We start from the raw sequence: 21,467 nt of genomic DNA, 5'->3' as shown, positions 1-21,467 counted from the left end.
ACTGCTGGAATGGCTTCTCTCTCGCACTCAGAATTTACAGCGGCCGCACACGTGCATGGTGCTTATTATTATTACTTAAAAATAACAGCTTAGTAATAAAATAATGACAAAAATTTCTTCAGGATCTTGTAGGGGGGGCTTTAAACTTTAATTCAGTCATATATTGACTTTCATAATAATAAATTTTAACCGAGTTATTAAGCCTTGAAAATCGCCATTTTTCGTTTTTTTCAATTTTAAATTGCTTATAAGTCGAAAACGATCAACTTTAGAGAAAAATTATAAGATACCTTTTTTGTCCAGAATGGTCCAAAAAATTAAAGAAAAAATTGTTCGGGCAAAAAATATTAATTCTCGCAATTTGATTAAAAAAAAATTGTTAAAAAAAATTTGCCCACTTTTCACGTGGGCGACTTCTTGAACCTTATTCTGGGATATCTCACGAATGTGATTATGCAAAAAAATCTCATGGGAATATTTTTCCCTTCGAACCCGCCGATTTCGCCTTGTCTATAAGTGGTTTATTTCCAATTGAATTCTCAGAATGAATTTTTTAACATTAATAATTCAACAACCTTTAAAATATGAATAATTGACATAAAAGTGGTTACAAATAATGCCCTTCAAATTAAGCAATAAACAAGCTGCATATTTATACATTTTATTCATCCCAGTAAGAAAGTGATTTCATTAAATTTGGAATCATCAATATCTGCATTACGTGCTTTATACACAAGAAAGGAAACATGCTTAACTGCTCCAACTTTAGATGAGATTGTTCTTCTTAAGATGGCATACAAGGGTTTGTCCCTGATATTGCAGGAACGACTATCACACTACGCTGACAATATCATAAATCCTACCAAAGAGGATTTTTGAACAACAGATTTACCACTGATCGATAGGACATAAAATTATCCAAACAAAAATACCGAAGAAATAAGAAAACGAATATGCTTGGCTGAAAGGAAGAATGAAGAAAAACCGGAGGTACTGACCATCATCAAATCTCGAAAGGTACAATACTTGGGACGCATGCGAAGTGAATCTAGATATGCCCTCCTACAAGCCATCTTGCAAGGAAAAATATTTGGAAAGCTAGGTTCAGCAAGAAGAACATCCTGATTAAAGAACCTCAAAACCTGGTTCAACACAACATATGTGCAGCTTTTCCGCGCTGTTACAGATAAGATAAAGATTGCTATGGTGATAATCTACATTCGTCACAGATAGGACACCCAGAAGACGAAGAAGTGTATGGCGAAGATAATATAATTTTGAAGTCTATAGATAGACTTTTAGGAATACAGACATCGTAAGTACCATCAGATTAACCGTACAGGATTGTACAAACGGTATCAGGATCGTTAATACCATCGTATTAACGATACTGATGCCGTCATCCTGAGATGAATTAATCACGTGATAGGGATGGATGGAAGTGACGTAGCTAAAATAACTGCTAAACAAACAAGTCGGAAGGAGAAACAAGGGATCACCTAAGTTGAGATATCTAAACGATATAGGAGAAATTTCAGACATATTGGAATGAGGGGATGGAGAAGTATTTAATTCAGTTTGCTGAATATCTTGACTAATTAAAAAAATTTAAAATATTCTTCATAATCCAAGTTAGCATTATAGACCTGGATCCCGCGTACCAAAAAAATTGATTCATAGCAAGCTGAAAATTTGTTAATAGCTTAACGTTGTCTAGTCGGACAAACTTTGATGTATGGGAACACTGGAACAGCGGAAGTTTTAATTATTGTGGAACAGGTTAAAAATTTGGAACGTCAGACTACGAAAATGTCCCATGTATTTTGTCGGATAGAACTTCCAGTTAATTTGTTACCCTTTCATTAAACTGTCCTGCAAAAATTGGACTGCTATTTATCACCAACTAGGCATTTTAATGAGTGGAACACGAAGAACATGTCAAATGGCAGGAATCATGTTGGTTAGTAATAGCAGTCTGATTTTTGCCTAAGAGTTCAATAAAATGGTAACAAATCAATTGGATGTTCTCTCCGACAAAATACATGGGACGTTTTCGTAATCTGACGTTCCAAATTTTTAAACTGTTCCACAATTAAAACTTCCCCTGTTCCAGTGTTCCCGTATATCAAAGTTTGTCCGACTAGACACCGTTAAGCTATTAACAAATTTTCAGCTTGCTATCAACTTTTTTTGCTACGCGGGATCCAGGCCTATTATCAGGACCAACGTAGATACAATCAAGAAAACTTGAACTATTTATAAAATAAAATGACAAATGCTGGAGGTATTTTTCCTAGAAGAAAAGAAAATTATGTAGTAAGAGGAAAATCAAACCTTCAGATGCAATTTAACTCGCTTAAAACTAAAATGGTGATGGTTGTACACCACGAAAGATATAAAAGTGGACAAAACTAGCTTTCTATATGAGTAAACTTTTAGTCTATTATCCCTTTTACTATTTATTTACTTATTTAATGATAATGAATATGTCATCAACGTAGAGTATATTATTGTTAAAGCTCTGGTGATCAAATACCATTGGCATTTCACAATTTTAGTTTAAATTATTTTTAGTATAGTTCGTGATTAGTAGATTGTAAAAGATCTTTGAAACACTTTTCCCTTCCATAATTTTAATGCACTAAAATAGAAAAAAAATATCACGAGTTTAATTATATACCATAACTCGAGGCAATCTGTCTACGTTTGAAGGTACGTAATTTTCACGTTTGCACAATGAGAGTGCAGTTCAATAAGAGTTCTATACTACGAATTAATTATAAGTAGTCTCCAAGAGATTAATCAGCAATCATTATTTACTCTTTTGCCTCAGTGTATGTTTAAATCTGAAAGTAAAAAGTGTAGCTAATGTTCAAATAAATAATAATCTTTTTTGGTAATTGATGTAATCATATTTATTACAATGTACTATGCTCGTTCTGAATACAAAATTAAGATAGCTGTGATGGTAACCAACATTCTGAAAGGACATGGTACATGAAGAAGAAGATGCTCCTTCTCAGAGGCATCTTTCAGTGCGTCACAGTTTTTCGATTTCTTTCTAACGCATTAAGTTGGAAGTGAGAGAAAAAAGGTACGTCCGTGAATAAACTCATTTATAACATTTATTCTAGTTGTTGATAGATGGCGCTATAATCGAACAAAAAATGATTTATGTATTATTTATACGACTATAATCTGTATAATTTATAAGACTATACAAATCAAAGAACGCTCCTTTTTATAAATGAAATAAACACAATTGATTTGTTTTTATACCAAATTACGATTACGATTCTGACAACTATCAGATTTAACTAAACTGTCATGCTATGATTCTCTAAATTCTTAAAATGATCATCATTAATGACACACTGAAAGACTGAGAAGAACTTTAAATTATAGTCGTATAGATATGTAGGTAATAGGTAAATAATGGGTAAATACCTCAATCTTTTTTTTTCGATTATAGCGCCATCTATCAACAACTGGAATAAATATTATAAATGTGTATGTATCACGGACCTACCTTTTTTCCTGTCACTTGTGACGCACTGAAAGATGCCTCTGAGAAGGAGTATACTTTGAAATCTACAAGTGCGTCTTCACAATTAATTTCTCCGTTTTTTTCTGTTATTTACTATTTTTAATGGGAGTTAACCACAATTTTATCTTAAAATACGTCTATTTCGACTTTCCGATTTCTAGAAAAGAGAAAAGTCGATATGTATTAGATGGGATTAAACCACAATTAACTGTATTAAGAATTACATTTAATTATTTTGTTATAAAGTTTCGATTTCCAATCTGGAAATCGGTTTCAAAAATTATAAATTAAAAAACTAGGACATGGTGTTGACTTACTTGGCCTCGGTCTTATAGGCACCAGCCATTTTTACACTTTTTGATTCGGATTAATATCAAATTCTGATCTCTCTGTGATTGTTACAGTTGATTCTAGATGACGTGACTCTGACTTGCTGTTAACTAGTTAGTGTTTTTACTGATTATTTCTTCTTTCAGCATTGGTAACCAGATCTTGCTGCACTCTACTGATATGTTTGCTTTACAATTTACTTCATTTTCTCGACTTTCCTCTTTTTGCTATTGACTTCCTTTATAGCTGTTATGCTTTTTCTCATGAGGATCTTTCAGTGCGTCACAGTTTTTCGATTTTTTTCTAACGCATTAAATTGTATGTGACAGAAAAAAACGCACGTCGGTGATTACATTTCGTCGGTGACATTTATAACATTCTAGTTGTCAATAGATGGCGCCATAATCGAAAAAATTATTTACGAATTATGTAATATATCTACGAATATAATCTGTACAATTTATAAGACTATACAAATCAAAGAAAATGCCATTTTATAAATGCAATAAACACAATTGATTTGATTTTATGCCAAATTGCAAATAAAATGTGATAACTGTCAGAATTAACTAAAATGTCATGTCACTAAAATGTATATTATCACGGACTTACCTTTTTTTCTATCATTTGTGACGCACTGAAAAATGCTCATGTTTCTCTCGGAAAAAATTTTTGCATTCGCAATGAATTTTATAAATGCGGTTCTTTGATCTTGCCTGTATATTGTTAAGTTTGGTTAGAATAGATCTCAGTGTAGTGGTTGTTTTAAATTTGCTACCTTCAGGATGCTATTTGATGTTTTCTTGTTCCATTTCTTCGATCTCGTCGTATTCCTTTTTTATCAATAATAATGGATAATATTTTTTTTATATAATCGATGTTAACAGATTGTTTTTTTTTTTCAGAAGTATATTTTCGTTAGAGCAGGTCATGATTCTCTTTTCGATATTCAAAACAAAATAATAAAATGTAATTCGGATTACAGTTAATTATGATTTAATCCCATCTTAGAAGTGTCTGTGTTATGCAACATGCCACAAGAAAACAGTTTCGGAAAATTTCGATTGCTTTTTCGGATATTTTTGAGAACGATTTTCGGGGTGCAAATCAAAACGTCAAAAAATAACAAAAATATGTTTTTAATTAAAATGGGTTAATTCTTAGTAAAATAAAATAAGATAAATTAAAATAAAATAGCATACACTGAATTAAAATAAAATAGATTAAAATAAATAAAATTAAAATAAATTAAATTAAGCTGATATATCACAAATAAATATTCAGAATAACACATCAAGAAATTATTGAAAAAAAGGTTTTTAATAAATTACAAATCTAGACGATGTCTATAATATGTGGAAGTTACCATAGTAAAAATTGACTCTTATAATTTAATTTGTACAAAATAAGCAATAGAACTTTTATTTTGAACTCTTCAGCACAACACTTGCTTTTCCCTTCTAACAATATTGTAATATATAATATATTTATTACAATGGTATCAATTCTGTAATAGAAATATATATTTAATGTAATTTTGAATTTCCGAAAATATTAATATTATTTTTCTTTGCAGTGCTACCAGCAACCGCTCTTCAGATTACTAGTGGTGAAGGTGGACATCAGGGTATTCAAACATTAACAATGACTAATGCGACTGCAGGTGGCGCCATCGTACAATACGCTCAAGGGCAAGAATTTTTTGTACCTGGTATGGATATTTTCATACAACTATATTTTATCAACTGTTCAATCCAATCTCAGAAGAGTCTCAGCTTTTATTTTATAAATTGCTTCTGATACATTAGATACTTTTATTTTGTATATTTTATTTATATTATTTATACCAATAGTATATAAGATGCAAGGCATACGTATTTCTGACTATTTTATCGTCTTAGTACGGTGCAGCTAAGTTAGAATAGGGCAACATTAACTTAGGAAAATTAGGTAAGAAGTTGATGTTCTCGTTTATTCTAACTTATTTACGGCCACCTTACATCTTATACCATTATTTTCTTCATTGTAGCGAGATGAGATATGCCAATATTTTTTACCTTTTTTACTATTCCCTCGCATACTCGCAATAACCTTTAGTACACCCATGGACAAAAATATCGAATATATTGAAATTGTCATGGGAAGTGAAATCATTTGTGCTGCAATCCTGAGCCCTCCCAGTGTCATAGGATAGGATTTCTTTTCCGATTGCGATGTTTTAAAGTGTCATAAATGTTCGATCGGATTTGAATTCGATGTGGGCTGTATGGTGGCTAGTATAATATTTTAAATTGAATCTCATCAAGATAAGTATTCACTATTCAACGACGTGAGGATGTGAATTATCGTGCATTCACACGAATCTGTCATATCCAATGTATCTGGAAAATGGCAAACCATGATCTAAATTGTTTTCAATGTACATGTCGGCTGTCTTCGCCCAATCACCTCCACAAGTTCGATATGTCCTTTCCAAGCGATAACGTTCCATAACATTATGCCAACGCCACTAAAACTAACGCTCTGTACGAGGTTCTAACTGGCATAACATTCCCCATAGAAAAGCCAGATGGACGAAATTTCGTCTACGGATGCGTTGTCGAACGGCATGCCAGTTAAAACCTCATACAGAGCGTCAGTTTTGGTGATGGCAGCATTGTGCTATGGAGCGCTGTTGCTTGGAAAGGACATGCCGGACTTCTGGAGGTGATTGGATGAATAACAGCTGTCATGTACATTGAAACATGTTTTACCATTTGCCAGTTATACTGGATATGACAGATTCGTGTTAATGAACGATAACGCACGTCCTCATGTCGCTAGAATAGTGAATACTTACCTTGATGAGATTAAATTTAAAAGATTATATTGGCCACCATAAAGCCCATATCAGATTTAAATCCGATCCAGAATTGATGACACTTTAAAATACCGCATTTGCAAAAGAAATCCCATTCGAATGACATTGGGAGGACTAAAATTGCAGCACAAAAATTTCACTTAACATGATAATTTCAAAATATTCGATATTTTTGTCCATGAGAAAACATATGAAGTCAACTCTTCATTGGTTTATTTGAATGCGTTTAGCTTTTTAGAATTTAAAAGCGTCCACAGTTCACTACAAAAGTGAAATCTGAAGTGATTCATATTTATTGTGCATGATGAGATTGATATATCCGGCTCAAATGATCGATGTCGGTTCGTTTATTTAAGGCTGTTGGATGTTTTAGAATATGGCACATTTCAAGGAGGGCTCTCATGATAATTTTGTTGTTTGAAAAGTATTTTAACGTTTGCGAAGTCGATCAGATTTTAGTTGAAATGGTATGTTGTGCAAGAACACAAGAGGGTTTAGAAATCCTAATGTCGTTTTTGTGAGGACATAGACGACCTTGAAAAGAGCGGCTGGTTTGGCCAATGTAGCAGGAGTTGCACTCTGCTCAGGGTATATGATATACAACATTAGTGTGTTTTAAAGGGGCCAACGGAGGTTTTCTTCCTCGAAAATAAGTTTCCTACAGTTATGGTGTTTTTAGGGCTATTTTAATTGGTAAGTTTTTGAAGAGTTTGGTAAGTTTATTAGTGATTTGTGGGAAGTACGAGAGAGAAGCATATTTTGTGGGTAGTTATGGGGTGAACGGGGAATTCTTCGTCTGGATGTTATTAGAAATGGACGCTAATTTTGCACCACTGGGTGCAATCGAATATGGTATATAGAATACGGGTATTAAATTTTGTTCGATAATCTTTCATGTGGTTGTACTAAATAGGCTAGTTGTTCCGCTTCTATCCTGTCTATTCTACTAAAGTCGTTTATGTATCCATTCTTAATTGAAATTTTCTTTTCTGAATACAATAAACTTAAAATTAAATAATAATCTTTTAATAATGTCTGTAAAAAATCGACGACGATCAATGCGATAATTATATTATTGTTGCTGATTCTTCCCTGGATTAATAGTCTAATAAAATAAAAAAAAAATAAAAATGTAATTCCATACAGGTTGGAATAAATTTTATATCAAAGTTTAGGTGAATACAAAATATATTTTCAAAAAAGTATCCAAATCATATGAGGGGATCATTCTTTAAATAATTAAAAAGGGTCATTTTTGCACAATATTTACTTTTTTAATTGCTGAGGTAATTTACATTTTAATGAACGTCTTTAGGTTTTTTTTCTACAAAGCTGAAGGAAAAATCTTTCACCTAAGACTTAATAAATTAAATTTGGCCCCCTATTTATTTAAATAATTATATATAAAATTTAAAAATAAAATTTGCAAAAAAATATTTTTTGCGTTTTAAATAAGCATTATAAATTTATTTTATTTAATAGGATAAGTTGCGATATGTTACCAGTATTAAGCAAAAAAAAATTGTTTAAAAAATATTTAATAATTTATGAGATATTTAATTTGTTTATCAATTGTTACTATATTTTCAATTCCAAAAACACGGTTGTTACCAAAAGAATATAAACCTGTTTAAAATCTCATTACTTTTATTTTTATGTATGATTTCGATAAATGTATTGATAAATTCAAATTTCAATTTAGCTCCCCTCTAAAATGACATTTGAAAATTGTTATAATTTCTTTATAATTTTTTTTTAATAACGTCTCGGGGATTAAACATTTTGAAATGCTGTTCCGATAATCGGGTTCCTGGGAATTTTTCACTAATTAACAATTTTTTTTTGTCGTTTCTTCTACTTCTTTTTTTTTTCGTTATAGTAAAAGATATAGTTTTGCTTATAGAGGGGGTTTCATTAAGAATGTCTAATCTCTGAGTTGTCGATTCTAGACCTCAAAATATAAAGATTTAACCAAAATAACTTTAATAAAATATGGCTCCTTATTGAGTTACAGGGTGTTTTATTTAAAAATTTAAAAATTATTTTTGGTCAGTATTTTAAAACTATTCGACATATCCTTTTCATACTTGGTACAAAGTGTAGGTACTATACACCCTATGAAATTATGTTAAATACAGGTTTCCGGATATTACCAGAGGCGTACGACGGACGGACAGGGAAAAGCAAATGGTTGACCCTTCCCAAATTCTGCGTACTGGTGAAATTGCCATTTTAGCACAATTTTTAAATTCTCCAATATTGTCTATGTAAATAATATCCTCTTTACTCGTAACGATAAAGTCATTAGTTTTCGAGATATTTGAAGTTAAACATGTAACGGCACAGTTATTTAGTTATTTTGATTAATATATTATATTGTGCCGCTTAATTTTTAGTTTCAAATATCTCAAAAACTAATGATTTTATCGTTAAGAATGAATAATATACTCTTCAGTCTTAACGATAAAATCATTAGATTTCGAGATATTTGAAATTAAAAATTAAGCGGCACAAAACCTTAATTAAAATAAAATAACTGTGCCGTTACATGTTTAACTGCAAATATCTCGAAAACTAATGACTTATCGTTACGAGTAAGGAGGATATTATTTACATAGACAGTATTGGAGAATTTAAAAATTGTGCTAAAATGGCAATTTCACCAGTGACGTAGAATTTGGGAAGGGTCAACCATTTGCTTTTCCCTGTCCGCCCGTCGTACGCCTCTGGTAATAGCCGGAAACCTGTATTTAACATAATTTCATAGGGTGTATAGTACCTACACTTTGTACCAAGTATGAAAAGGATATATGTCGAATAGTTTTAAAATACCGAGCAAAAATAATTTTTAAATAAAACACCATGTAACTCAATAAGGAGCCATATTTTAATGAAGTGATTTTGGTTAAATCTTAATATTTTGAGGTCTAGAATCGACAACTCAGAGATTGGACATTCTTAATGAACCTCCCTCTATAAACAAAACTATATCTTTTACTATAACGAAAAAAAAGAAGAAGAAACGACAAAACAAATTTGTTAATTAGTGAAAAATTCCCAGGAACCGGATTATCGGAACAGAATTTCAAAATGTTGAATCTCCGTGATGTTATTAAAAAACAATTTATAAACAAATTAAAACAATTTTCAAATGTCATTTTAGAGGGGAGTTAAATTGAAATTTGAATTTATCAATACATTTATCGAAAATATACATAAAAATAAAAGTAACGAGGTTGCACAAAGTTTTATATTCTTTTGGTAACAACCGCGTTTTTGCAAATTAAAATATAGTAACATTTGATAAACAAATGAAATATCTCATAAATTATTAAATATTTTTTAACCTATTTTTTGCTTAATACTGGTAATATGGCGCAACTTCTCTTATTAAATTAAATAATTTATAGTGCTTATTTAAAACGCAAGAAATACTTTTTTGCAAATTTGATTTTTAAATTTTATATATAATTATTATTTAAATAAATTGGGGGTCAAATTTAATTTAGTAAGTCTTAGGTGAAAGATTTGTCCTTCAGCTTTGTAGAAAGAAATCCTAAAGACCTTCATTAAAATGTAAATTATCTCGGCAGTTAAAAAAGCAAATATTGTGCAAAAATGACACCTTTTTAATTATTTAAACAATGATCCCCTTACATGATTTGGATATTTTCTTAAAAATATCTTTTGTACTCACCTAAACTTTGATATAAAATTTGTTCCAACCTGTACGAATTTACATTTTGATTTACATGTAGTGTAATCTTATTTTACTAGACTATAATACAGATTATATGACTTAATGGCTTTTTAGAATATTCTAAATGAAATACATGTAAATTTGTAGCTTTGGAAACTGATCCACGAAATATATCTACGCGGTCAAACCATCTCCTCAAGTTTTTCAGCCATAAATTCTAGAGCCTTCCTACCGATCTCTTTTTCTATACTTAACTTCCACTATGATTCAGAGTAATTTTTCTATTACCATGCATTTGTTATATGTATTACTTACTTACTACTACCTACTACTACGTGACGTTACCCTCTTTGGATTTTAGCTGACTCGAGAACATCTCTCCATTTTTCTCTGTCTTGATCAATCTCCATCCAGTTCTCCACGTCCATAGCTTTCAGGTCTTACCCTCTTTGGATTTTAGCTGACTCAACAACATCTCTCCATTTTTCTCTGTCTTGATCAATCTCCATCCAGTTCTCCACGTCCATAGCTTTCAGGTCTCCTGCTATGCTATATTATCTCGCCACCGAGGAGTCGAGGGCGTCCACGTGGTCTTCTTCCAGTTAAGAAATCGTCCCATACCAGCCTTACTTTTCTTTCGTGCCTTTCCTCCCATTGGAGTCTTCTGGACTTTATTTCTTTTATTATGCTGGCGTGTGGGTATAGTTCTTCGAGCTATACATCAACTCTTTGTTAATTCTTATCCTATATTGTCCTGCTGCTTCATCAAGCACAGGCCCACAGATTTTTCTTTCCCAAACACGTAGTCTCTCCTCGTTTGCCTTTGTTATATAGTGCACGTTTTACTGCCATACGTCACTATAGGTCATATTATTGTTTTATACAGGGTGAGTCATAACTATAGGGACATAGACTAAGGACAGGTTATTTGGACCAAAATATGGCTATTGGGCCAAATATGCCTTAATAAAATGTTGCTGAGAAAAAAGATACAGGGTGTTATTAAAGTTAATTTTCGTTTTTCGTTTATTGCTAATAGTTTCCCTGTATATTTATAAATTGCTATCAAAATTGGCACAGAGGCATAATCTTAGACAAGAAATAGTATTTTATTTACAATTTTACGTTTTGTCATAGAGGGCGCCACGTGGATCATTCCTGATGATCAAATTGAGTCTAAACTTTTTCTGATGAAACTTTTTAGTAATTTTTATTAGAAAATATGACGTAAACATCATTTTTACGTAAAATTGGTACTCTTGTTTAAACATGATAATTTCAACCGTTTTCGATAAAAACGCAATTGAAGATTTCAGGAACTCAGAAGGGGATATCAAATACCGAACTAATAAACAAAGTTGCCACTAACGTAAGGTTTCCGTTTTGACGATAAATCAAAACTAAACACACTTTAACTTAAAAGAACTCACAAAAACTCAAACTAAATGTTCTACATGGTCTCCTCCGATTTCTATGTCTTTTCTAATTATTTTTATAAAGGATTTTCGGACGTTAAAAAAAATATTATTCTGTTCCCTTATAAGATTAGCTGCATTTTGAATGTATCTCCAAAGTTCGTCTCGTGTATTAATTTCATTGAAGGACTTCATATGTCCCCAAAAATAAAAATCTAGCGGGTTATACTCAGGACTTCTTGGTGGCCATTGAAAATCACTGCCTCTGCCAATCCACCGTTGAGGAAATACGTCATTAAGATGATTTCTAACAGCTAATGAAAAATGAGGTGGCGCTCCATCCTGCATAAACCACATTTTTCTTCTTACATCCAGTGACAGATCATCTAAAATATCACTAAGAGTATTTTCCAAAAATAATAAATAAGAATCTCGATTTAAATTCGGAGGAAGAACATAAGGCCCTTGTAGTTGGTCGCCTGTAATGCCACACCAAATATTCAATTTAAACTCATGCTGAAAATGTCTAGCTTTAATAGCATGCGGGTTTTCTTCTTCCCAATAATGACTATTTCGCCAATTAAAAACCCCTCGTCTGGTAAAAGTTGCTTCGTCGGTGAACATAATATTCTTAATAAAGTGTCTGTCATTGCGATGTTTATTCAGAATACGTTGGCAAAACTGTAACCGTCGTGGAAGATCTATTGGAAGTAAATTTTGAACAGGAGTGAAGTGATAAGGATGGAGGTTCTCTTTTTTTAGAATTCTAACAATAGACGACTGACTTGCTCCTGTTGCTGCTGATAGATGTCGTGAACTTATTTCAGGATTTTCATCTACTCGAACCAAAAGTTCATCTTCTTGATTAGGTGTTATTTGTTTCGGTCGACCACCCCGATTTTTAGTGTGAAATGACCCAGTTTCACCTAAACTACGATATAATCCTGCAAAAGTTTTGTGATTTGGTTGCCTTCTGTTTGCGTATAACATTCCATACCTTCTGGCTGCCGAGCGACCGCAAAAATTTTCTTGTGCGTACACGCAAATCATATCTCGCATTTCTTCATTAGTAAAATGATTGTGACGAGGCATTTCAATCAAAAAAGTAATGATCACTTTCAAAAAATGCAACACTACACTACACTGTCACATCAACAATAATTTACTCTGAACAAATGACATTTACCAACAACAATTATCTGACAGTCCAAAGCATACTTTTCATAAATGAAATAATATTTGAAATCCTTTTTTAAGACTCTAAGCAGTTCGACTGCGTTTTTATCGAAAACGGTTGAAATTATCATGTTTAAACAAGAGTCCAATTTTACGTAAAAATGATGTTTACGTCATATTTTCTAATAAAAATTACTCAAAAGTTTCATCAGAAAAAGTTTAGACTCAATTTGGTCATCAGGAATGATCCACGTGGAATGACAAAACGTAAAATTGTAGATAAAATACTATTTCTTGTCTAAGATTATGCCTCTGTGCCAATTTTGATAGCAATTTATAAATATACAGGGAAACTATTAGCAAAAAACGAAAAACAAAAATTAACTTTAACACCCTGTATCTTTTTTCTCAGCAACATTTTATTAAGGCATATTTGGCCCAATAGCCATATTTTGGTCCATATAACCTGTCCTTAGTCTATATCCCTATAGTTATGACTCACCCTGTATAGTGGTATCTTTGTACCGGGTGTCCCAATAAGAATGGCTCTCGGCCATATCTCAGGAACCGTTTATAGTACAGCTTTGGGAAAAAAATTTTATAACAAAAGTTGCCTCGAGAAAAGTCTGGAAATTATTTTCATATTTGTAAGTCCACCGCTAGAGGGCGTAATTGAATGTCAAAAATTTTAAAATCAAAATTTTACAAAATTTATATAATGAAAGGGCACTGAAAATCCAATCATAGTATTCTTCGCAAAATTTTGTGAATATTTGATTTCACAAGTGTAACTCTACCTTTGCAAATAAGAGGTGGGGGTGAGTGGGAACCTTGTTATGAAAAAAGGCTGTAAGTCCGGTTCTGCTTAATCGATTTTTGCAAACTTGGTCTCGTTGAAAACAGATCTTTTTCGTTAATGTAAGAGTTATGATTACGAAACAGCCTAATAAGTAATATGCCAGCTAGGGGGCGCTATTTTATGTTTTTCAGAAATCTAGTTTTCTTTGGAAAATATTAAATACAAGTATGCACTTTTAACCCTGTATTACAAAATTAGACCAAATTATCAACAGAATATCGAAAACCGCATGTCGATACCTTTTTTGTATCTCGAGATATCTTAAGAAACGTATTAATTTTTAAACATAACTGATGATGTCTCCTGTAAACGAAGTTACGGAAATCAAAGTGGAAACAAGTAGTGTGCTGTGGAAAAAATTAAAGCGTGACACTTGCGGAATGCCGATAGAAGTGAATCCTTATTATAGATTCGATTATATTCGTTTGATTCGATTAGATTCCATTCGATTAGATTTAATTTTATTTAATATATATTATATCAATAATTTAATATAAATATATAATATATACCTAATTTAATACATAATATTATATACTAGTGATTTTACCCGTTAAAATTAGGATTAATAAGATATAAAGATACATAAAGCTTTAAATTATTATTTTTCTTAATAATGTAACCGATATTTTTAATTTAAAAATTTAATTACTGATGAAGTATAGTAAATATTTCGTGTAAATTTTAATCGTAAATAATGCATTGAAGAGTTCATTTATTTTTAGATACTCTCATTAAAGGGGAGGCCTTTATAAAAAAGTGGCTTTTTTAAATTTGTTGATTACATTATTCCTTTCAACCTACTTATCCTCAAATTGTATTTTTAAACATCCTATTCATTTTATATAATAATAATTATATTCACTATCCAATTTGAAGTAAAACTTCTTTTGAAAGTTTGTTAAGTCTAAAATTAATGGGTAAAATCACTAGTACAGTTTGTCAAACGTAGCAAAAAGTTTAAAAATTTCGACGATTGTAAGATTTTCAAACTCTTTCCTACGATTGACAAACCATATTATATTATATTATGTATTAAATTGGGTATATTTTAAATATATTAAATTATACGCATAATTATAATAAATAAAATTAAATCCAATTAAATGGAATCGAATTGAATCGAACCGAATATAATTGAATCTATGAGAAATATTCACTTCTGTCTGCACTCCGCAAGTGTCCCGCTCTAATTTGTTTCCATAGCACACTACCTGTTATCACTTTGATTTCCTTAACTTCGTTTACCGGTGACATTATCAGTTTGTTTACAATTTATACGTTTCTTAAGATATCTCGAGATAGAAAAAAGGTATCCACATGCGGTTTTCGATATTCTGTTGATAATTTGGTCTAATTTTGTAATTTAGGGTTAAAAGTGCATACTTGTATTTAATATTTTCCAAAGAAAACTAGATTTCTGAAAAACATAAAATAGCGCCCCCTAGCTGGCATATTACTTACTAGGCTGTTTCGTAATTATAACTCTTACATTAATGAAAAAGATCTGTTTTTAACGAGACCAAGTTTGCAAAAATCGATTAAGCAGAACCGGACTTACAGCCATTTTTCCTAGCAAGGTTCCCACTCACCCCCACCTCTTATTTGCAAAGGTAGAGTTACACTTGTGAAATCAAATATTCGCAGAATTTTGTGAAGAATACGACGATCGGATTTTCAGTGCCCTTTCATTATGTAAATTTTGTAAAATTTTGATTTTTAAATTTTTGATATTCAATTACGCCCTCTAGCGGTGGACTTACAAATATGAAAATAATTTCCAGACTTTTCTCGGGGCAACTTTTGTTATAAATTTTTTTTTCCCAAAGCTGTACTATAAACGGTTCCTGAGATATGGCCGAGAGCCATTCTTATTGGGACACCCGGTACGTCTTACTAGTTGTTTCGATTTTATAAGGTTTTGAAGAGCATAAAGACATCTGTTGTCGGCTTGTATGCTATTATTTATTTCTTCTGATCCGTTATTATTTTCAGTTATTGTTGTTCCAAGATACAAGATGGTGATGTTCTGACCGATCCTGTCTCTGTTTTGGTTATTGCGGCTCCTATAAAGGGTGATTCATTTAGAGATACTTTTTTAAAAAAGAAAAAACAATGAAAAAAATGAATTTTATTTGAAAATCTTTATTGTCGTAAAAAAGAACCATTCTTTACAATTATGTACTTCTTAAACATAATTTCTTTCAAATATTGACCATGGCTGCGGTTAAGACGGTCCATTCTGAAGGTCTAATTCTCGATGACGCGTTCGAGCTGTTCGATTGGTATTTGACCAGTGACTCGAGTAATACTGGCCTCCAATGCCTCAATCGTAGCCGGTTTATTCAGGTAGACTTTGGACTTAAGGTAGCCCCAGAGGAAAACGACTAGACGTGTGATGTCACAGGATATAGGCAGATAAGTCACTGGTCTGAAGCGTGAAATAAATTGCTCACCGAACCGTTTTCTCAGTAAAGCAATGCTTTCACGGGATGTATGGCAGTTGGCGCCATATTTTTGGAACCAACTGTCACTTAAACTACGAACTTCAATTTCTGGTACCAAATAGTCCGTTACCATGGCGCGATAATGGTCTTTATTCACAGTAACATTCTGGCCGGTCCAAGACATGGACCGACGATGACACCGGCCCATAAACCACACCAAACAGTGGTTTTTTCGGAATGTATTGGCAACTCTTGGACCTCTTTGGGTTGCTCATCAACCCAAATACGGGCATTTTGTTTATTCACGTCCTCATTAAGCCAAAAACGGGCCTCATCGGAAAACATTTTTTTTTTTTGCTCTAAGCGCACGAAACACATTCCTCATTGAACGCCTATTTTCGTAATACAGCTAAATACTTTCTAGACGTTGTGCCGAGTTTAAGTCTTTCTAGGATGAAATGTCAAACAACTTTAGGTGATACTGAATAAGAAAGCAACTTTAGGTGATACCATTCATGCACGATCTCCCAACAAATCCTAACCAAAAAAAGTACGTCTAAATGAATCAACCTTTACATATACAGTCGAAAAAATGAAAGAATACCCATGAACGATCACATCCACAAACCATACATAATCATAGACGTTTCACGTAAATTGTCAAGGTCAAGACAGCAAATTAGTTACCATTCCAATCCAGAGATGTCGCTGTCAGTCAATTCTCTTGTCATATTTAACAACTGACAGTTGACAAATTAATTTTTTATTTACTTTTTATTTTACAGTTTGTGGCTTAAATATTTTATTATAGTGGTGTTACGTTTTTAATTAGATTTAATCAAGTGTATTAACCTCCTCTCCGTTTTTATGAGTAGAATTTTTAGTTTACATTGATCATTCCGTGTTGTGTTTCTCCACATTAAAAAAAAACAATATAATAGATCCTGGAATCAGTTTATTCTAATAGACAAGTGTGTCATCAACATTTCGGACCTATATATTTTTGAAAGTTTGTAAAAGATTATAAGGTAATATTTATCTAAACAATCATCCTACAAGATTCTTTCAAAAATTTTCATTCAACTCGATACACATCAGAGCTTTCACGTGACACATAGCAGTAGTGTTTAGCATTTTGAAAACAAATTGGAATATTTGAAGTTTTCAGTAAAATATGGAATAAAACATTGAATTGTCTTTCTGTTGTTTTAATTTCCTGCGAAATTTCATCAAAGTTCCCGAAAAATTTATAATTTGAAATTCTCACGTAACTAAAATTTGTCAATTTAGTTCCCATTCCAATCAAGAGATGGCGTTAATTCGATCCGAAAGATTAACATGGTCGTGAAACGTCTATGAGTATGTATGGTCTGTGATCACATCAATCACTTATTTTGTATTTGCTGTGTTTTTCTATCACAAACATTTGTTATTTATTGAAAAAGACAGCAAATACAAAATAAGTGATTGATTTGATCGTTCATGGGTATTCTTTCATTTTTCCGACTGTATTTAGTTTTACTTTCATTATTATCATGTTATAAAATAGTAATTTGTTATATTTTGTTATATTACTATGGTATGAAATCATAAACCAAATATTCGCAAATTACGCCAGTCAATGGGAGCAAGAATAGGATATTACCTCCGAATTCTATCCTACTGCATGGATTTTAATGAAATTTTGGACCTAACCGCTACTTATCTCCTAATTCAAAGCCTACCCTATGCCGATGTGTGCTTTTATCTTGGGGGGTGGTTCCCACCCCTTCTCAGGGGTGGAAAATTTTTTGGTTAAAATTACCACGGAATTCGCTAGAGAACCTAATTCTAAGCAAAAACTGTTCTATAATTTTTTCTTGAAAACTCAATACTTTTTGAGATATTCGTGGTTGAAAATTGGCCATTTTCACTGAAACATAATACCTTTTCGAACGGTTTTTTGCGAATATCTTAAAACTATGCATCTAACTAAAAAAAACTATATTAAACATTTTTTTAGGTTATAAAAAAACAAAGAGACACTTGCCTTCATAAATCTTCTAGTTATAATACAAAAAGAGATATATGGTAGATGAAAATAGTTTGTTTTTTGATGCATTCTCAAATTGGTATATTCAACTTGAAATAACAGAGTAACGGTCGATGTTAGGTATATAATGCTACTAATACCTTTTGTAGTGCTTGAAAAGACCTTTAAAATGAGCTATATTAAAGGTCCATTACATTAAAACTAAGCGATATATGCTACAAACAAAATATATAACTAATGTATTTTAAGAAAAAATGAGAAGTAATTTTAACCCCCATCCACCAAAATGTAAATGCATCGTTTTCCTTCTACAATACCTTTTAATATAGTGCTATTTCTATGTTCAAAAAGTTGGACGGGTGTAAAATGAATGGTTTTTGGAAAAAAGATCAAATTATAGAGCGTATTTTTAAATTTTCTTAAAAATCTTCTTTTTCTTCATGTAACTTGAAAATGATAAGAGATACAGTAATGAAAAATAAAAAGGAAATTTTAATCTAAAAAATCCCTACATTTTTGTGTAGTATCTTTTTTTCGTATCTCATCTTTTTCGAGTTACATGGAGGAAAAGGAAGATTTTTAAGAAAATTTAAAAATGCGCTCTATAATTTGATATTATTTTTTTTAAAACCATTAATTTTAATCCAGTCCAACTTTTTGAACATAGAAATAACACTATAATAAAAGTATTGTAGAAGGAAAACGATGTATTTAAATTCTGATGGATGAGGGGTTAAATATATAGGGTGAGGCAGATAACTGGCCTATTAGAAATATCTCGAGAACTAAAGGCAACAGAGTCATGAAAATTGGAATAAAGGGGTTTTGAAGGATGATCTATTAAATGAAAATATTTTCATCTCTTTGCAACTTCCGGTTATACCTTCGTTTTTTTAAATGGGACACCCTGTATATTTTTACATTTTTGGATTCTTCGATGTCTTCTTTCTTAAAATATGAGGTTTTGTAATATTATACAGGGTATTTTAAAAGAGAATTACGTTTTTTTATTAATTTCGTAGCAAAATTAACACCCTGTAGAATTGTAGTTTGACATCTAAAACTCTACTTACGTTCAAATGATTTTTAATATACTCTACTATTGTTAAGAATCATTAGTATAGCTAAATTTTTAATTTTAGTATACAGGGTTGGTCGAAACTCAGAATGAGTATTTTGTGAGTTTTCTTAAATGGAACACCCTGTATTTTAGTATTGTAATGAAATGATATTTTATGGTACTTTTTTATTTCTTAAGCATTCCCTATACCTAACTGGTTTAATTTGTGAGTTATTGGTGATTCAAGCTAAACATTAATTGCACAAAAAAATACGTAAAATTTTATTAGGTTGGCCGTGAAAATACTCAATCCCAAATAATATTTCAGAAATATATACATATTAATAGAGCAGGGTTTAGGCAAAATAGATCTACCATTGACCAACTATTTACAGTTAAACAAATACTAGCCAAATCATGGGAATATGACATGGACGTTTACAATCTCTTTGTAGATTTTAAACAAGCCTATGATTCAATAGATAGAACAATTCTACCTAATATATTGGAAGAATTTGGCATACCATCAAAATTAATACGACTAGTGCAAATGACAATGACAGAAACAGAAGCACAAGTATGTATTCAAGGACAGATCACTGATGCGTTTACGATAACGCAAGGACTGAAACAAGGCGACGGACTGGCTCCAACGCTTTTTAATCTTGTTCTTGAATATGTAATTAGACGGTAAGCGGAAATAACATACTTACAAACAAATCTACCCAATTAGCAGCATACGCGGATGATATAAACATAATGAGCAGAACAATGAATGCAGCGGAAGAAACCTACGTTGAGTTGAAACAGAGTGCAGAAGCAGTAGGGCTAGCAATAAACACAAATAAAACAAAATTACTCATACAAACCAGATCAAATAGACCGGCGCAACACCACTTTATTGATGATATAGAACATGTGAATAGATTCACGTACCTAGGAATGGATCTGGTTGCAAGCAATGAAGAAGAACCGGAAATAAATAGAAGGCTTGTGCTGGCAAATAAAGCCTATTTCGCGATGGGCCACATATTCAAATCGCGAGACGTACACCGGAAAACAAAACTCCGGGTATATAAAACAATAATATAATCAGGCCCATAGTAAGTTATGGCTGCGAAACATGGGTGGTGACACAGAAATCTGCCAATGCATTAGATGTGTTTGAAAGAAAAGTATTACGTAGGATACTGGGCCCAATAAGTGAAAATAAGAACTGGCGAATAAGGTATAATAGAGAAATATACGAGCAGTATAGCGAACCAACTCTAGCACAACACACTAAACTGCAGAGATTACGGTGGGCAGGGCACGTGGTCCGCATGCATGAGAGTAGAATCCCCAGAAAATTGCTGAATGCAAGAATGCAGGGAAGAAGACCTGTTGGAAGACCTAAAAAGAGATGGGAAGACGAAGTCGATGAGGATGCCAGGAACTTTCTGGGAACGCGTTCATGGAAAAGAACAGCGGTAAATCGAAATGATTGGAGAAGCTATTGAAGGAGGCCCCAGGCTCGATTTGGGCTGTAGTGCCATTGGATGGATGGATATACATTTTAATCCAGACTGGTCCTTAAAATTACCAATAATGGTTTATCTATCAAAATACCTACGTAGTTAAGATTGTTGGTGCGATTAAAAATTAAGCACAAATTAAAGCAGTTAGGTATAGGAAATGCTTAAGAAATAAAAAAGTACCATAAAATATCATTTCATTACAATACTAAAATACAGGGTGTTCCATTTAAGAAAACTCAGAAAATACTCATTCCGAGTTTCGACCAACCCTGTATACTAAAATTAAAAATTTAGCTATACTAATGATTCTTAACAATAGTAGAGTATATTAAAAATCATTTGAACGTAAGTAGAGTTTTAGATGTCAAACTACTACAATTCTACAGGGTGTTAATTTTGCTACGAAATTAATAAAAAAAACGTAATTATCTTTTAAAATACCCTGTATAATATTACAAAACCTCATACTTTAAGAAAGAAGACATCGAATAGAATCCAAAAATGTAAAAATATACAGGGTGTCC

General features: G+C 32.0%; 1 protein-coding gene across 8 annotated transcripts in view; it reads left to right on the top strand.

Annotated features, from left to right (window-relative positions):
- LOC114337108 (cyclic AMP response element-binding protein B) overlaps positions 1-21,467 on the top strand; it is a 138,848-nt gene that overhangs the window by 96,240 nt on the left and 21,141 nt on the right. For all 8 annotated transcript variants that reach the window (XM_028287504.2, XM_028287501.2, XM_028287500.2 and 5 more), the window contains one exon: positions 5,454-5,588. In XM_028287504.2, coding sequence (XP_028143305.1) covers positions 5,454-5,588 — 135 coding nt within the window. The remainder of the gene's footprint in view (positions 1-5,453; positions 5,589-21,467) is intronic.

Source organism: Diabrotica virgifera, chromosome 2 (assembly GCF_917563875.1).
Source record: "Diabrotica virgifera virgifera chromosome 2, PGI_DIABVI_V3a".
In the NCBI taxonomy this organism is placed as follows: Eukaryota; Metazoa; Arthropoda; class Insecta; order Coleoptera; family Chrysomelidae; genus Diabrotica; species Diabrotica virgifera.
Note: the sequence above shows the minus strand (reverse complement) of the source record. Positions and strands in the feature narration are given on the sequence as shown.